The 13,143-nt window shown below is 40.6% G+C and overlaps 1 protein-coding gene across 1 annotated transcript; it reads right to left on the reverse strand.

The window, feature by feature from the left end:
- Positions 1-5,098: 5,098 nt before the first annotated feature.
- On the reverse strand, positions 5,099-12,776 carry LOC132958542 (myozenin-2-like). The gene is made up of 6 exons (XM_061031453.1): positions 12,533-12,776; positions 11,557-11,646; positions 10,512-10,678; positions 8,132-8,258; positions 5,877-6,060; positions 5,099-5,674 (listed from the first exon to the last, which is right to left on the reverse strand). Exons 2-6 carry the CDS (start codon positions 11,636-11,638, stop codon positions 5,449-5,451), a joined length of 786 nt encoding a protein of 261 aa, XP_060887436.1. The 5' UTR covers positions 11,639-11,646; positions 12,533-12,776; the 3' UTR covers positions 5,099-5,448.
- Between the last annotated feature and the right edge of the window lie 367 nt (positions 12,777-13,143).

Consider the following 13,143-nt stretch of genomic DNA (forward strand, 5'->3'; position numbering starts at 1 on the left):
CTGGTAAATCATAAAGCACAAATCAACTTTCCAACATTTTCTGGAAGGAGACTGGGAATTAATAAAAGGTTGAATTATATTAACCTAAAAAATATTTTGCTACAAGATAAATATTTTAAAAAATGCTTCAGTGCAAGGTTAAAATGTATCTTCATCTGCTTGCTTGCTGTCTCAGTGTAATAATAACACCCTAGTTTGTGTGCATTGTGTGCAAACCTGGATGTTTGTGCTATCATGGGAAATCCAGATAATTCAAATGGAACAGCTTGAACTAATAGAAAGTAATGTGAGGACACATTTGGCACCTTTGTGACTGAGTTCAAACTGTGAGATTTTCAATCAAGGTTGCTCAACTTCACTTTAAACACCTTCATGTCCCTTCTGCAAAAAAAATGGGTGGATCGACTTAACAAAGCAAAGCTTGTCATGTTTTCTTTTTCTGTGAACATCACTTGCTGTGTTGCTATCGAATTACTACTAATGAGGAACCACACAGTTGTGAATGCCCCCTTGTTATATAAGAGATTAGACATGCTCGAATGCCACAATAGGGGCCACGGAGGGCAACGCCTCCAATGCGACCTGTGCTATATTTAAAGTGGGATTATAATCCGGTTATAATGAGGTTTTTTTTGGGGGGGGGGGGAATGAAACTGCTCCTAAAGTTTCTCTGGAACAGTTGAGTCAGTACACCTGTTTTTGAATTTTCAAATAAGGATCTGCAGAATACATGGTTCAAGGAATCACAACTACCAAAAAAAATCTTCCTATACTTCCTACATCATATATATTATTCACCGGGAAGGTATTTTTTGTTCTATCATGATGACTTAGCATTACCACAGACACAGCATGATACCCCAGCGTGGGTCTCTTCATAACACGGCACAGAAGGAAGGAAGAAAATATGTCCATTCAAGAGTAAAGACCCTTCTCTGTGCATTTATTTGACTCTCTATCCATTTGTAGTAATTTACCTTCCCTCTATAACCCCACGAGTAGCACTGCACTCATTGTTTTACTGCAGAAAAGTGGATGACATAAGCATCATTTTTTGGCAGTTGACCATGTTACATTAATTCTGGAGCGCAGCCAAAGGGGTGACTGTGATATATTTCACTGCTGTGTTTGCCGTATCCGTGGTAGTTGCAGCCCACAGAAAAAGCATGCTACTGCCCTCAGAGCTGTCTGAAGGAAAGTAATACCCTTTATTGACTAAGATAAGGTACAATAGTTATTCTTTCCACAGCCGCATCATCCTAAATGGGCTTTTCCCTCCCTTTTCTCCACAATTAAAGCTATATTCCTCACTTTTCCAGCTATATAAGATGAGAAAAGAGCATTTCACTTGTCATCTGAAGGCCTCAGTGCTCCAGTTTGTTTGCTTAGCGATGTTGTGAGTTAATAATTATTTACAGACTAGCAACTAAACAGAGGAGAGAGGAACATACAGTATATTGACGAGTCAAGAGTATAGATGTTTCCCTTGAGGTTAAAGTCATAAGCTGGATTACTTTGAGAAAACACAGCTCTAATTGGTCTCGAGGGCTTTTGCAAATAAACAGGAACACAGACTTGAATGTTCATTTGTCCAAACAAGCTAATTACTAGCTTAGTGTATAGCACCTTTGCCAAATGTAGTTCCTCCAGTAATATATTTTTTCATTGTTAGCCTTTTTAACCAATTTGTATCGTTCTGTATCTATTTGATAAGGAAGATGAGTCGTAATGAAAGTATTCCACACAAGCTTACACACAACATCCCATCAGTGTTTGTGAATGAACAAGGCATCCACCCTCACACAACCTGCTGACACTTGATGGATTGAACATTTTCTCAGCACGTAACATACTTCACCCCCATTGCGTCACTTTACCGTGTTGCACGAGTGGTATGCGTGCCACGTCCCCTTTTGACCCACCTCATCGCAACCCAACACCGCCCCATTGACCCCTGGGATGCTTTATAATCCCATTTGGCTTTGCACTTTTCTGTGAGAATGAACACCTGCTGTGCATGTCCATCAAGCATTGTGTCATCAAACATGAAAACACATGAACTAAAATTATTAAAAAGTCACTGCTACACAATATTACAAATATAATCCAAATATTCCACCTATGATCTAACTCCTCAGAAGTGTTCCAGTATGCCTTTCAGAGAACCATATGTCTCCCTCTAGGTACAACTCGGTGCCCTTGCACTTTTTTCCTTCACAACACATGCACATTTAAAGAAATCCCCCTGGGTTATTGGCCGGTCATGTGGCTCAACCTTTTAGCAGTTGTCTGTGTCAGCAGCATGCTGCACACTCACTAACGTTCGGTGCTGTGTTTGCAGATGGAAACCCCAGGGAGATCAGCTTTAAGACATGACTGGGACTGCAACAGCAGCAGAGTTCATTGTTAAGTGCTGATAAAGGCCAGATGCTCTGTTTTAGACCCAGCGGGGTCAGAGTGAAAACATATCATAATGTCCAATGTGAAGTTTTGTCTCACTTCGTCGCACCTGTTGAACACAAAAAAAACAACATGTTCTCATCTTATCAGGAATGCTATTACATAACAAGACGTCACTCCACTCTAAGATTCCTATCAAGTGTTTGTGTGCTGTTTCTCTCTCACTAAAAAGGTCCCCATTTGATTTCCCACAGTCTCCAGCATGCTATCAACTCAATTCTCTGATGCTCTTATCCATTAAGCATGACAGGTTTATTCTCTTGCATCAAAATGTAAAAGATTCCACTTCTGCAAGTAACTCTCAGTATAGGACAGTCGTTCTAATCACTAAGCCACCATATTGTCCAGAGCAAACTGTACAACACAGTCTATTATTCATTGCCCAGTGCCTGCTGTGCCATCTCATGCCAGAGCTAACACGCCTGAGGGGAAACTGGTTACATTTAGAGACTAATAATCGAACAGTCTGGCTCCCCTCCCCCCCAGCCTTCAGTCTGCTGCCAATAATATTTCCGTTGCTACATTTTGATAATGGCTACAATCAAAGTTCAAAGAGAGTTCATTCCTGCCCTTGATAAACACTGCTCAATATTTACTGTGGTACTTGGCAAAGCTGCTGGCACTGTCGGAGGCTGCACACAGCTTCCTGTAGAGGTAGTTCAATAGGGCCCAAAAAAGGGAGTGGCCAAATCATCTTTGGTGGTGCTGAAGCTGGATTGAGACACATGCATGAAGGAAATCTGGAAGGAATTTGATTGATTCGGAGACAGAACAGACATCAGTAACGTTGCAGTCTGTGAATTGTTATTCACTGACTTATCAAACCAACAACAATCCCTCATCTCACTCGCTTTCTTGGTAATGTATTGAAAGTTTTGCAGTTTCATCAAAAGTTTAGCTACTATAAAAAAAGTCATTTTTATTTAAAGCTTTATTGCTATTTTTCTCGTCTACAGTACTGAAGGTTAAAGTAAAAAGAAAGGCCTGAAAAAACTAACATGCTGATGTAAATGCTTTATTTTTGATTATATACTGTATAATATTACACTGTTCTATCGCAGACAGAAAGTAGTCATATTTGTTGATGTAAACTTTAAAAGATTTCCTGAAAATAGACTCATATCTTGATTTAAAGAACTGACCATATACCATATTATAAGCAGAAAAGTACTTTCTTTACCGCAATGTTTACTAACCATACTTACAACTTACTTATCTCAATATAGGTGTACGTATACTATTAAAAAATATATGAATTTATGGAATTCCACACCCAAAGAAACCTGAAACAACCTAATTCTTTAAAGGCTTTATATGCCATTTTTTGATCCAGCAGATGTCGCCTAGCATGAAACCAAAACAACTCGTGGTGCATTGTTGTGTTAGCATGCTAATGCTAGCGATCTTTATTATGCTCATATCTTCACACTGCATGTTAATTTACCCGAAATGAGCGTGATCTAGAAACGCAGTTAAGCAGTGAGTACAGTATGTTATTCTTCTTTTCTCTAGTCCCTCAATTAAACAACTTTTATTCGCGAGGGGAGGAGTCAACCGGCCATCCTGGCGATGTAAACAAACTGAAAACATGACTCGGAAAACTCGGAAAGCATCACAGACAGTGGGACTCGGGTGTTACATCCATTGTAGACAGTCATTACTCACAGAATTATTTTCAGAGGATATACTTGATTTATATTGTGTTTAAGTGTGAAAAATCGCATATAAAGCCTTTAACAGGTCAAACATGTTTAATTTGTGGTTTCAAGATTTTTTTTATTCAGCCTAGTTGCATGTTGACATAAATGGGCATAAAATAGGAAAAGTGTTCCACATAAGACACATTGGTTTTATAAACTGCTGCAAAATGTTTTACAATTATTACATTTAGGGAAATACTAAATAAGAAATGTGTATGCAAACTATTGTTTTCAGACTCAGCTAGCACGTTAGCTTGATGATACTGGCTACAGCTGCATGCAGTACAACATGACATATTTCTCATCTAGATATGTCCTAAATTGTAAATTATGTGATTTTGTCTACTCAGAAACTTGAAATGGCTAAAAAGTATTATGGAATTTGCTCTTCTTTAGGCAGAGCTAACATGGGTAACCAGCTGTACTCCAATTGAAAAGTCTGCTGGTAACTATCAATCAGTCTGATCTGTTAGCTTCAGCCTGTTATCTCTGAGATAAATACCTAAGTGTTGTAGTAATAAATACACAGACAGATGAGTGTCCACAGCTCATCAAGCCGTTCTCCCATCAATCCCATTCTATCGCCTGGGCATTGCCAAAAGGTGAGAAACACATCAGTCAAGCAGCTCGTGTCAGTGAAGTAGATCTGATTTGTCAGGCAGTGTAACCTTGAGGCGTGTTACAGTGGCTCACATGTATCTTTGGCCTCTCACACGATGCTATGCTTTGCATATGACAAGAACAAGCAGGAGAAGCATCATTCACTCAAGTGAGCCTTCAGACCAACTCACTGTGAAATCATGACCAGGGGGGCCTGTTATGGAATATATAACAGATTTGCATCTACGTCCCCAAAAACTGAGGCATTTCAAATTTCATCAACAATTCTAGAGGCAGAAAATGAAATTCAAGCATGAAAAATGTGAAAATAACTTGGACATTGTGCAATCCACACCATTTTATTTGGCAAAAACATTGGTGCTGCGAGATAAAATATTATTATGCACATTAATATACATCAAATTCCATTTCTTCCATTGGTGTGACTGCCTTCTGTACAGGGTGATCATTCAGTGCAAAACTTAACATCCCTGAAAACTAAAGAATCATCTGCAAACATTTTAACTTGAACCTGCAAGGCCAGACGGGACCCTTTCTGTGCCCCTGGCTTTGCTCTGACTGAAACCACCTCTCTCAGTGTAACCTCTGTTGTCTTAACAAACTAGTAGACATCATCTCCCTGTTGTCAAACTAGTAGACATCATCTCCCAATGACCTTGTTAGAGGTCTATAGGTCATCTGACTCAGGGATGAGCACAGGCTCAACAGAAACAGTTGGGAGAGAGACTGGATCTCCCGCTGACACCCACCCCAGAGCAGATCTGTTAAAGGAGGGTCGATTGACGTCTGTGTCTGCCTGGAGCTCGGGCTGGTCGGGAAGGGGTTCCAACTTTAAAGGCTTGATGGAAGCAGGTTTGGGTCCTTTGTTGAAGCCACCAAACGGAGTTGCCACCCTGCATGCAACAGAATCAAAGTGTTCTCACTGTGGCTGGAAATGCAACTTTACCTTTTATTTATTGAAATTTGAAAGCAATAAAAAGATACATTGACTCATTACTCATAACAATTTCTCACTGTTGTTTCTCTGAATTTGTCATTTTTAACCAGTTTCATTTCATTGTTGAGTTGCTGTTCACCTGTAAGGTTGTTAGTTACCTGTTGAAACTTTTGTACCCTGGTAGGTCTGGTCGCGGCTCAGGCGCAGGCATGCAGGTGACGATAGTGTCAGCCAAGGCTGGGTCGCTGATGATGGCTTGCTCCCAGGGTGAGTGGTAGGACTTTGGCACAGCTGTGCTGTTAAACTTCTCTGGAGGGATTTCTTTCAAAGGACTTCCATACCCTGGAAGGGTTTACAAAACAGACAGAGATTGAAAATAACCTTTTCTGTGTTGAATACATTTTTGCAAAAGCTAGTCTGCTTTTAAGGTCTTTATGCTAGAAAGTAAAACAGGGTATGAAAATTTAGAAATATTTAGACAGACAATTATGACGTATCACGATCTCGATCATGAGGTGTTATACCTATCTGGAGATTTTCAGGAAGAAGTATTACATGATATCCAAAAAACATTTTCTTGATTATATGGTCATTTTTAGTAAAAATACACAGAACTTTGTTTGAAACAATGTGTTGTGTTAGTGTTTAGTGTGAGTAGGAGAGAGAAAATAAATGAGGAATCAAAAAGAGAGAAAAACAAAAACAAAACACAAAATCCATAAGAAAATTACATTGCTCAAACTGATAAATAAAGTATGATGTATCACTAAAAATGTTATTATTTATACAGTGTGTAACTCATTTAAAGCAGACTGAGGAGGCAAAACAACATGACCTTCCACTTGTTTTTTTCTTGAGCCCCTTATCCCTTATTAATGTTCACAGCTAAGCAAATTAAGGGACAGCTTCCCTGTGTTCCTGAGAATGTGGATGCCTGCATACATGTCTCCCCGCTTACTCCATGTGTGTTGATGGGAGAGGCCTTTCCAAAGCACTATCCTTCAAACCCAGCGCTTCACTCAGGGGGGGCTTGCAAGCTCAGGCGTTACATAACACAGGGCATCGTGTCACGTCCTAACCTCTCACAATGAACAATCCCCCTTCCTGAGTTTATGTTCTGCCCTGAGGAGGAAGCAGGAGAGACCAAACAGACCTGCGGACAGTTTTTTTTTTCTCTATCTATTACAAAACATTGTGTAAAAGATTTTTCCGGAAGCAAGTGGAATATTGTTTGCGTGGTTGGATGTTTGGCTGAGTTGACATTCTTCCACACAGGACTGTAGCACACCCAGTTCTGTGTGGAGATGAAAGAGGGATTCCAAAAAGCACTTAAAAGGACAGAAAGAGAGCCTGGCTTTTTGCACATGAAGGGGTTTACTAAAACATTCAAATGTGGCAACATTTAGAAACATAGTCTTATAAAGACAGATATATTTGATATTTTTTAATGCTATACAAAATACAAACTTCATTAATCGAAAGTTTCAAAATTATTGCATTGTTAAGCTTAACCTCTCTACATCTTCATCATTTAATCTTGCAAATAATAAGCAATAAAGACCTTTGATATAAGTCTTCAATGTATATAACCTTAACCTGGTAAAACATCACTTGCTCCAAGTGCAGGGACGTCGAACTTGCACTCCTGAGTGGACGAGTGCACTATTTTAAGGCTTCTTACCATTTAATACCAAACGCACTTTGGCCTGATTCCTGCTACAGCTGGAGTGACATCATTCAGACACTGAAGGGTGGTGTCCGGTCCAGAGCTCCAAAAATAACACCCCACCCCTTGCTCAGACGTATGCTCATCCCTAAACCAGCGTCGGTTTTGTGTCAGACGGGCAGAATTAAGACATGAGGGAGGATGTGAGTGCTAAGCTGATGGTATCAGTGGCACAAGAGGCAAACAGGAAATTCTTTCCGTGGGTAAAAGTCAACAATTTTTGGGAACGATGGCCAGAGCTGATTGTGACAAAGACTTGTAAAGAAAAAAAACAACAGGTGGGGAATAAGATAAAATGGGTAGGTATGGGATGAAGATTTAAAGACAGAGGAAGAGAGGAGACAGGCAGAGAGACGGTTGAGTAGAAATGTGTAATCATTTTCTGCCCGAGGCCAGCAGATTCCAGGCAAGAGACAAATGTTTCCCTACATGATCAAAGCCTGCGTGAGCACAAACAATGAGAAGCAGTTGAAACCTTATCAAAACACAGCACATCCAGCAGGAGCAGGGCCATTTCTTTTGAGTTGTATCGTACATTAAATCTATTGGTTTATACCAAAAACAAGCAGAAGCAGAGCCTAAGTGAGGTCAGTGAGTTAAACTGGTTGGTTATTTCAGACTTCATTACATCCCTAAAATGTATTGTCTTCCAGTAAATTGGTACATTGTATCACAAGTGTTACATACCAGGGGCGATACTTTCAGGATTTGGCTCTACTCTTGAATCTGGTGGTGTTTGTTCTGCTTCCAAGTTGTTCTCAGCAACGGGACAGTCTCCTGCATTCCCGTTTTCAATTTGAGAGACCATTGTGTCCTAAAAGAAAGATCATAGTGAGTGAGTTGATTTTAAAAGAAAAGCTGCAAAAACTTTGGCATGCCTTAGGACGAAAAGTGAGTTCTTGACGAAGGGGAGAGAAGCTTTTGAACATCCAAAGCAGAGGAGCTGCCCAATTGTCTTTGAAATCTATTCATTTTGTTTTTCTGAGCACTTCAATCCTGCATTCGTTCATTTTGGCCTCTTTTATTCACATTTGTGATTTTTTAGCAAACAGTAAATCAACAAACTAAGTAGGCATCCAGTTGGAGTCTTGATGTGGGTCTGTTTTTGTCTCATCCACCTCCTTACTGAAATATGGAAGATGAGCTGTGTCATGCTCCACTTTGCAGAACAGTAACCTGCTAAAGTCTGTACGGCACGTGAGGGTTTACCAAAGCCTTCTCAATGTAGCTAAACATCAAAATAAAAAATGCTTTAGGAGGTGAACTGCAGATCAAAGTACGACTGCACATGTGTCAATACTACTGCATTTATCCTACATAAAGTCGTTTACATCATTGCAAAGTATTCTTTGTGGCAGCTTTACAGACTAGCTTTGAAATCTATAATGTTTAAAAACAGGCAAGAATAGGCAAACTATCTGCTGCCGAAGAATGTGAGCTAAAAAAACAATGCTCAGACTCTGGCCTGAAAAGATTAGTCCAATCATATTGTCATAAAAAATATATAATTTCATTGACAAGTGTGCAAACTGCAATTACAGCAATTCAATGGACAATATGGTGAGACTGCCTATCCCTAATTTGGTATCTCGTTGCATATTGGATTATGTTTGTTACAGATGGTAAAAATGGCTTCATCCAAACTCCGGCTGACATATTTATATTAACTGTACCAAAATGGATAATTTGATTTGCACGCACATCGAAAAGTGGCAGAGAAGCTCTGCAGAGCTCTGCTATTTTCATGTGGAGTCAAAGCACTTAACCTGGATTGCCTTTTTACATGTTTTCCTGTGGCAACAACAGGCAGAGAAAGTGTCTTTCCTCAACATTAGAGACATTGTTTTGTGAGGCTGGGAAGAAATAAAACTGCAGCCATGACAGCCAGCTTTCATCCCTCTGAAAGATATTCATGATGACTTACTCCAGGACTTCCTCAGGAAATGTTGACAACTTGAAACAAAATCCCTCCGTTGCCTCGAGCAATAAACAAACCAGAGATATGCGAGTCCCACTCACTTCAAAGATGAGGAGAAAAAACTTCCCTCGAGCGTAATAACTATTTTATCTGTAGACTTAAAGGGTGCAATTCAAAGTACACAAAGGCAAGACACAACTGAATGAAGAGTATATCACTAGTGTTGCTAATTACTGAGATATAATAAAGACAAACTTGGTTATTTTATCTTGATTTCATTTTACTGAGGGCTTGGGTAAACAAATTGTTTAATGTGTGACCAGATCAAGTTTAGATAAGTGCTGGGATTAGTGATTTACTGCTGGGAAAAGAAAACGCTGACTTGGCAAATCGCCAATTCATACACAAAAGGGACATTAATAAAGCTACTTATGACCAGCAGAACAACTTTAACGACTGCGCCACACCATGTCTGCAGCACGAGTCAAATAAACACTTCAAGTGCTTAATCTTTTCCACATATACTCCATCAGGATGTAAGGTATTGTGTGAATGTTTTCAATGTGATGGAGGGAAAATATGTGGTGCAAATGGATGACTGTGTGTTAGGAAGTAAAACACTCTGGCAGTGTGACAAAGCTACAATAACTCCTTAATCAAAGAGCGTCAATTTGCCATACTGGGCCGTGATTATTTGCTTTCTTGCTGAGAACTGACGGAGCCAGGCTAGCTGTCACCCCCCTGAACCCAGTCTTCATCCTAAAATAAGCTACATGTAGCCTGCAGACAATAGCTTTGCAGAAGGCATTATGCCTAGTGAGTTTTTCTGAGCATAGCTATCCTGGGAAATATGTTATTCACTTAGTTGCTGGCAATTTCCCTCCAAGCTAAGCTAAGCTAACTGTGGCTTTTAGGCTCTAGCTTTTTTGGTGCACATAACGCCTTATGATTTGATATCAGGAATTGTAATTATTTGTCAGGATAGCCGCTTCCCCTGATTCAAGGCTTACGCTAAACAAATCTAAACTAAGCTAACCCATACACCCATAACAAAAATACAGACAACATTTGGGCTAATTGGGATGATGTAATTCCTTTCCAGTGTATGTGTTTCATGACGAGTGATGATGCATCTGAGTGTCTGCTTACATTGAGAGGCTTGTTGTTTTTAATCTGGATGCTCTCAAATGTGTACTTTTCTGAGCGTCTCTGGCGCATTTTGAAGAGACGAGAGCCCCGATTCGAGGCCAAGGATAGCTCCTCCAGCATGATGTCCTTAGGCATGTTCACTTTCTTCCCAAGATCCATCTCTACATCTGGACACAGGAGACAAAAAGTGAAGACCTACCATCTATTTTTCAGCTATGTGACTAATGCTTACAGGGACTCCTGCGACTGAAGAGCTTGTGAACACAAATTATTCTTTTAAAAACTGATCTGATTTCCTCTTCTCCCTCCAATCAAACCTTGTTGGACACAAATTATATTCACACAAGCATAAAAACCCTGCTGCAAAGAAGAAGAAAAAAAAAGCTCTCTACATGGATTGCTGACTTGGTATTCCTGCCAATATGATGAACGAGGAATTATCTCTCCTCGTAATCCACTCATGCCTGGTGCTTGTTTTTGTGGTTAGCGCTGCGTGCTAGCTACTGCATGCTGATCATGGAGATGTCACCGGCCTATATCCAAGTGTGAGTCGCATAATTTGCCAGAATATCTCTCAGCTGTCAGTAGCCTTCAGGACCTCCCTATCCCAGGAAACGCAGTTGTCCTCGCCCTGAAATAGCTTGTTCAAAGGACAACGACAAAGGGATTAGTTACTTTGGCCCATAAAAGTATTCATTTGCGTATTTATAGACAGGGTCATAGAAGGGAGGGTTGGCTACTGCTCCCCTGGCATATGGCGGGCTCATACCTTCTTTAAAGTGAATCTGGCAGGGTCCAGAGCATGTGTGTGTGTCAAACAGGGTGAGCTGGCGTTTACAGTAAAACTAATACTCCTGAGAATAAAAATGTGTACTCTAAGTTATGGTGTTAAATCAAAGGGATGAAAGGAGCCGGATGTGAGGAGTAGAAGAGAAGGTGAGAATCAAACAGAAGCAGGGGAACGATGCAACAAGAGAAAGAGAGAGAAACCGAGATCACGCAGGGATTAGGATGCAAGGAAGTGAAGAGTAAATGATACGGCTACCTTCCAGGGCTTGAACCTCCCTGCAGATTGCTGCGGCCTGCATTTGCCTCTCCCTGGTCGTCATGGTGGAGAATTGTGACATGGCTGCCCCTGGGGAGACCATGAGCAAAGAAAGAAGTCACAGGAGACAGCTCACATCAGTACAGCCTGTTCAAACATACAAGAAGACACAAAAGCAAGACAACACAGCAGCATGTTCACCATCGATTGGCCAACATTGACCACACACATCTCACACAAAGACGCACTGAAGCAGACAGAATTTATTGGGGCAGTGAAAAGGGTAAAGTTAGCACATCCCTTTAAATAACCTTGGGCGGTTAAACGGCAAGCACATGCTCTTCAGACATGGCAACCAGCTGTGTCAGGGTTCTTGGAATCAATATGTTTGAAATTAAACAAGTGGGCTGAAAGGACACAGAAAGGGACCATGGTGCAGACAGAGCATACACATGAGACAGAGCATGAAATAGCACAGTGGAAAGTTTGAAATGGAGCGCACAATCCAACTGTTTTATCCCGATATTTTCATAAAGTGTCCAGCTGGAACAAAAAAGTGTTTCACAGCAAGTTATGGAGCCTGTTCACTCCACCATTTGGATTAAAACTTGTTCCATGGCAGAAGAGGTGCCGCAAGTTTGCAAAGTTTAAATTTAGCGACAGAAAATCAACTTCAGGATTTCGATTTCAGAGTAATATCAGACATGTTTTGCGGCTTGTGCATACTTGCTGCTGCAAGGATATTCCTTTCTTATATATGTCAAGCAATAGGACAGAAGTTAAATATCAGGATATTAATCAAAAACATGAACAAAGAAATTAAGAAAAATATTACAAAAAATAAATCTGGGTGATTTACAGGACAATGTAGAAAAAGCAAACATTTGGTGTTACTGAGAATCATGCTTGGTTTCAAGTGCAAGTGTCCCATTAGACTTAGACAGCCCACCTGTGGAGAGCCCAAGTATTGGCTTACCTGTCCTGAAGGTCCCTCAGGAGGGAGTCTTAAGCTCTGCCTCTCCCCGCAGTGTAAGAAGTCAGAAAGGTAAGAGTCAAGAGGGTCGGACTAGGCAGAACGACCTGTGTGGTTTTGGCACTCCTGAGCACTGTGGCTTGTCGTGGGGTGGGCGGATGGGCAGAGGGGGCTGCAGCCTGACTGAACTGACAGAGTGACTGCATGTTGTCTGTTGTCATTGGTATTTACTGCACAAGCAGAGGGTATACTAAATATAGAGTACTGCCACGACTGCTCGCTTTGCCCTATGCCTATCTCTCTCTGCTACTGTTATCATAGTTGCTCAGGATGATCTATCAGATATTCCCACCCACGTGTATTTATGTATAGCCTCGAGCTGCTTATGCAGTTACCATGGTTTGCAGAAACATGTAACCATTCAGCTAATTTTTGTATGAAATTATAACACCTGAACACGCTTGTGTTTAAAAGTGTCTGAAACGTGTTTGTAAGGGAGCAGAAACAGCTGACTGATGGTTGCAATAGCTAAACAATGTAAAGACATGTTCGCAAAACTTAAAGGAGTAGAATAATAATTACAATTGTTAGCAGGGAATAAATGAGCTCAGTAC

Source organism: Labrus mixtus, chromosome 23, assembly GCF_963584025.1.
Source record: "Labrus mixtus chromosome 23, fLabMix1.1, whole genome shotgun sequence".
In the NCBI taxonomy this organism is placed as follows: Eukaryota; Metazoa; Chordata; class Actinopteri; order Labriformes; family Labridae; genus Labrus; species Labrus mixtus.

Excerpts from the sequence above, each read along its gene's own strand:
- LOC132958542 (XM_061031453.1), bottom strand. The coding sequence starts at position 11,638 with ATGTCACAATTCTCCACCATGACGACCAGGGAGAGGCAAATGCAGGCC. Across the intron at positions 10,679-11,556 it reads GGAGGTTCAAGCCCTGGAAG|ATGTAGAGATGGATCTTGGG; the intron begins GTAGCCGTATCA and ends TCCTGTGTCCAG. Across the intron at positions 5,675-5,876 it reads GGGTACAAAAGTTTCAACAG|GGTGGCAACTCCGTTTGGTG; the intron begins GTAACTAACAAC and ends TGTTGCATGCAG.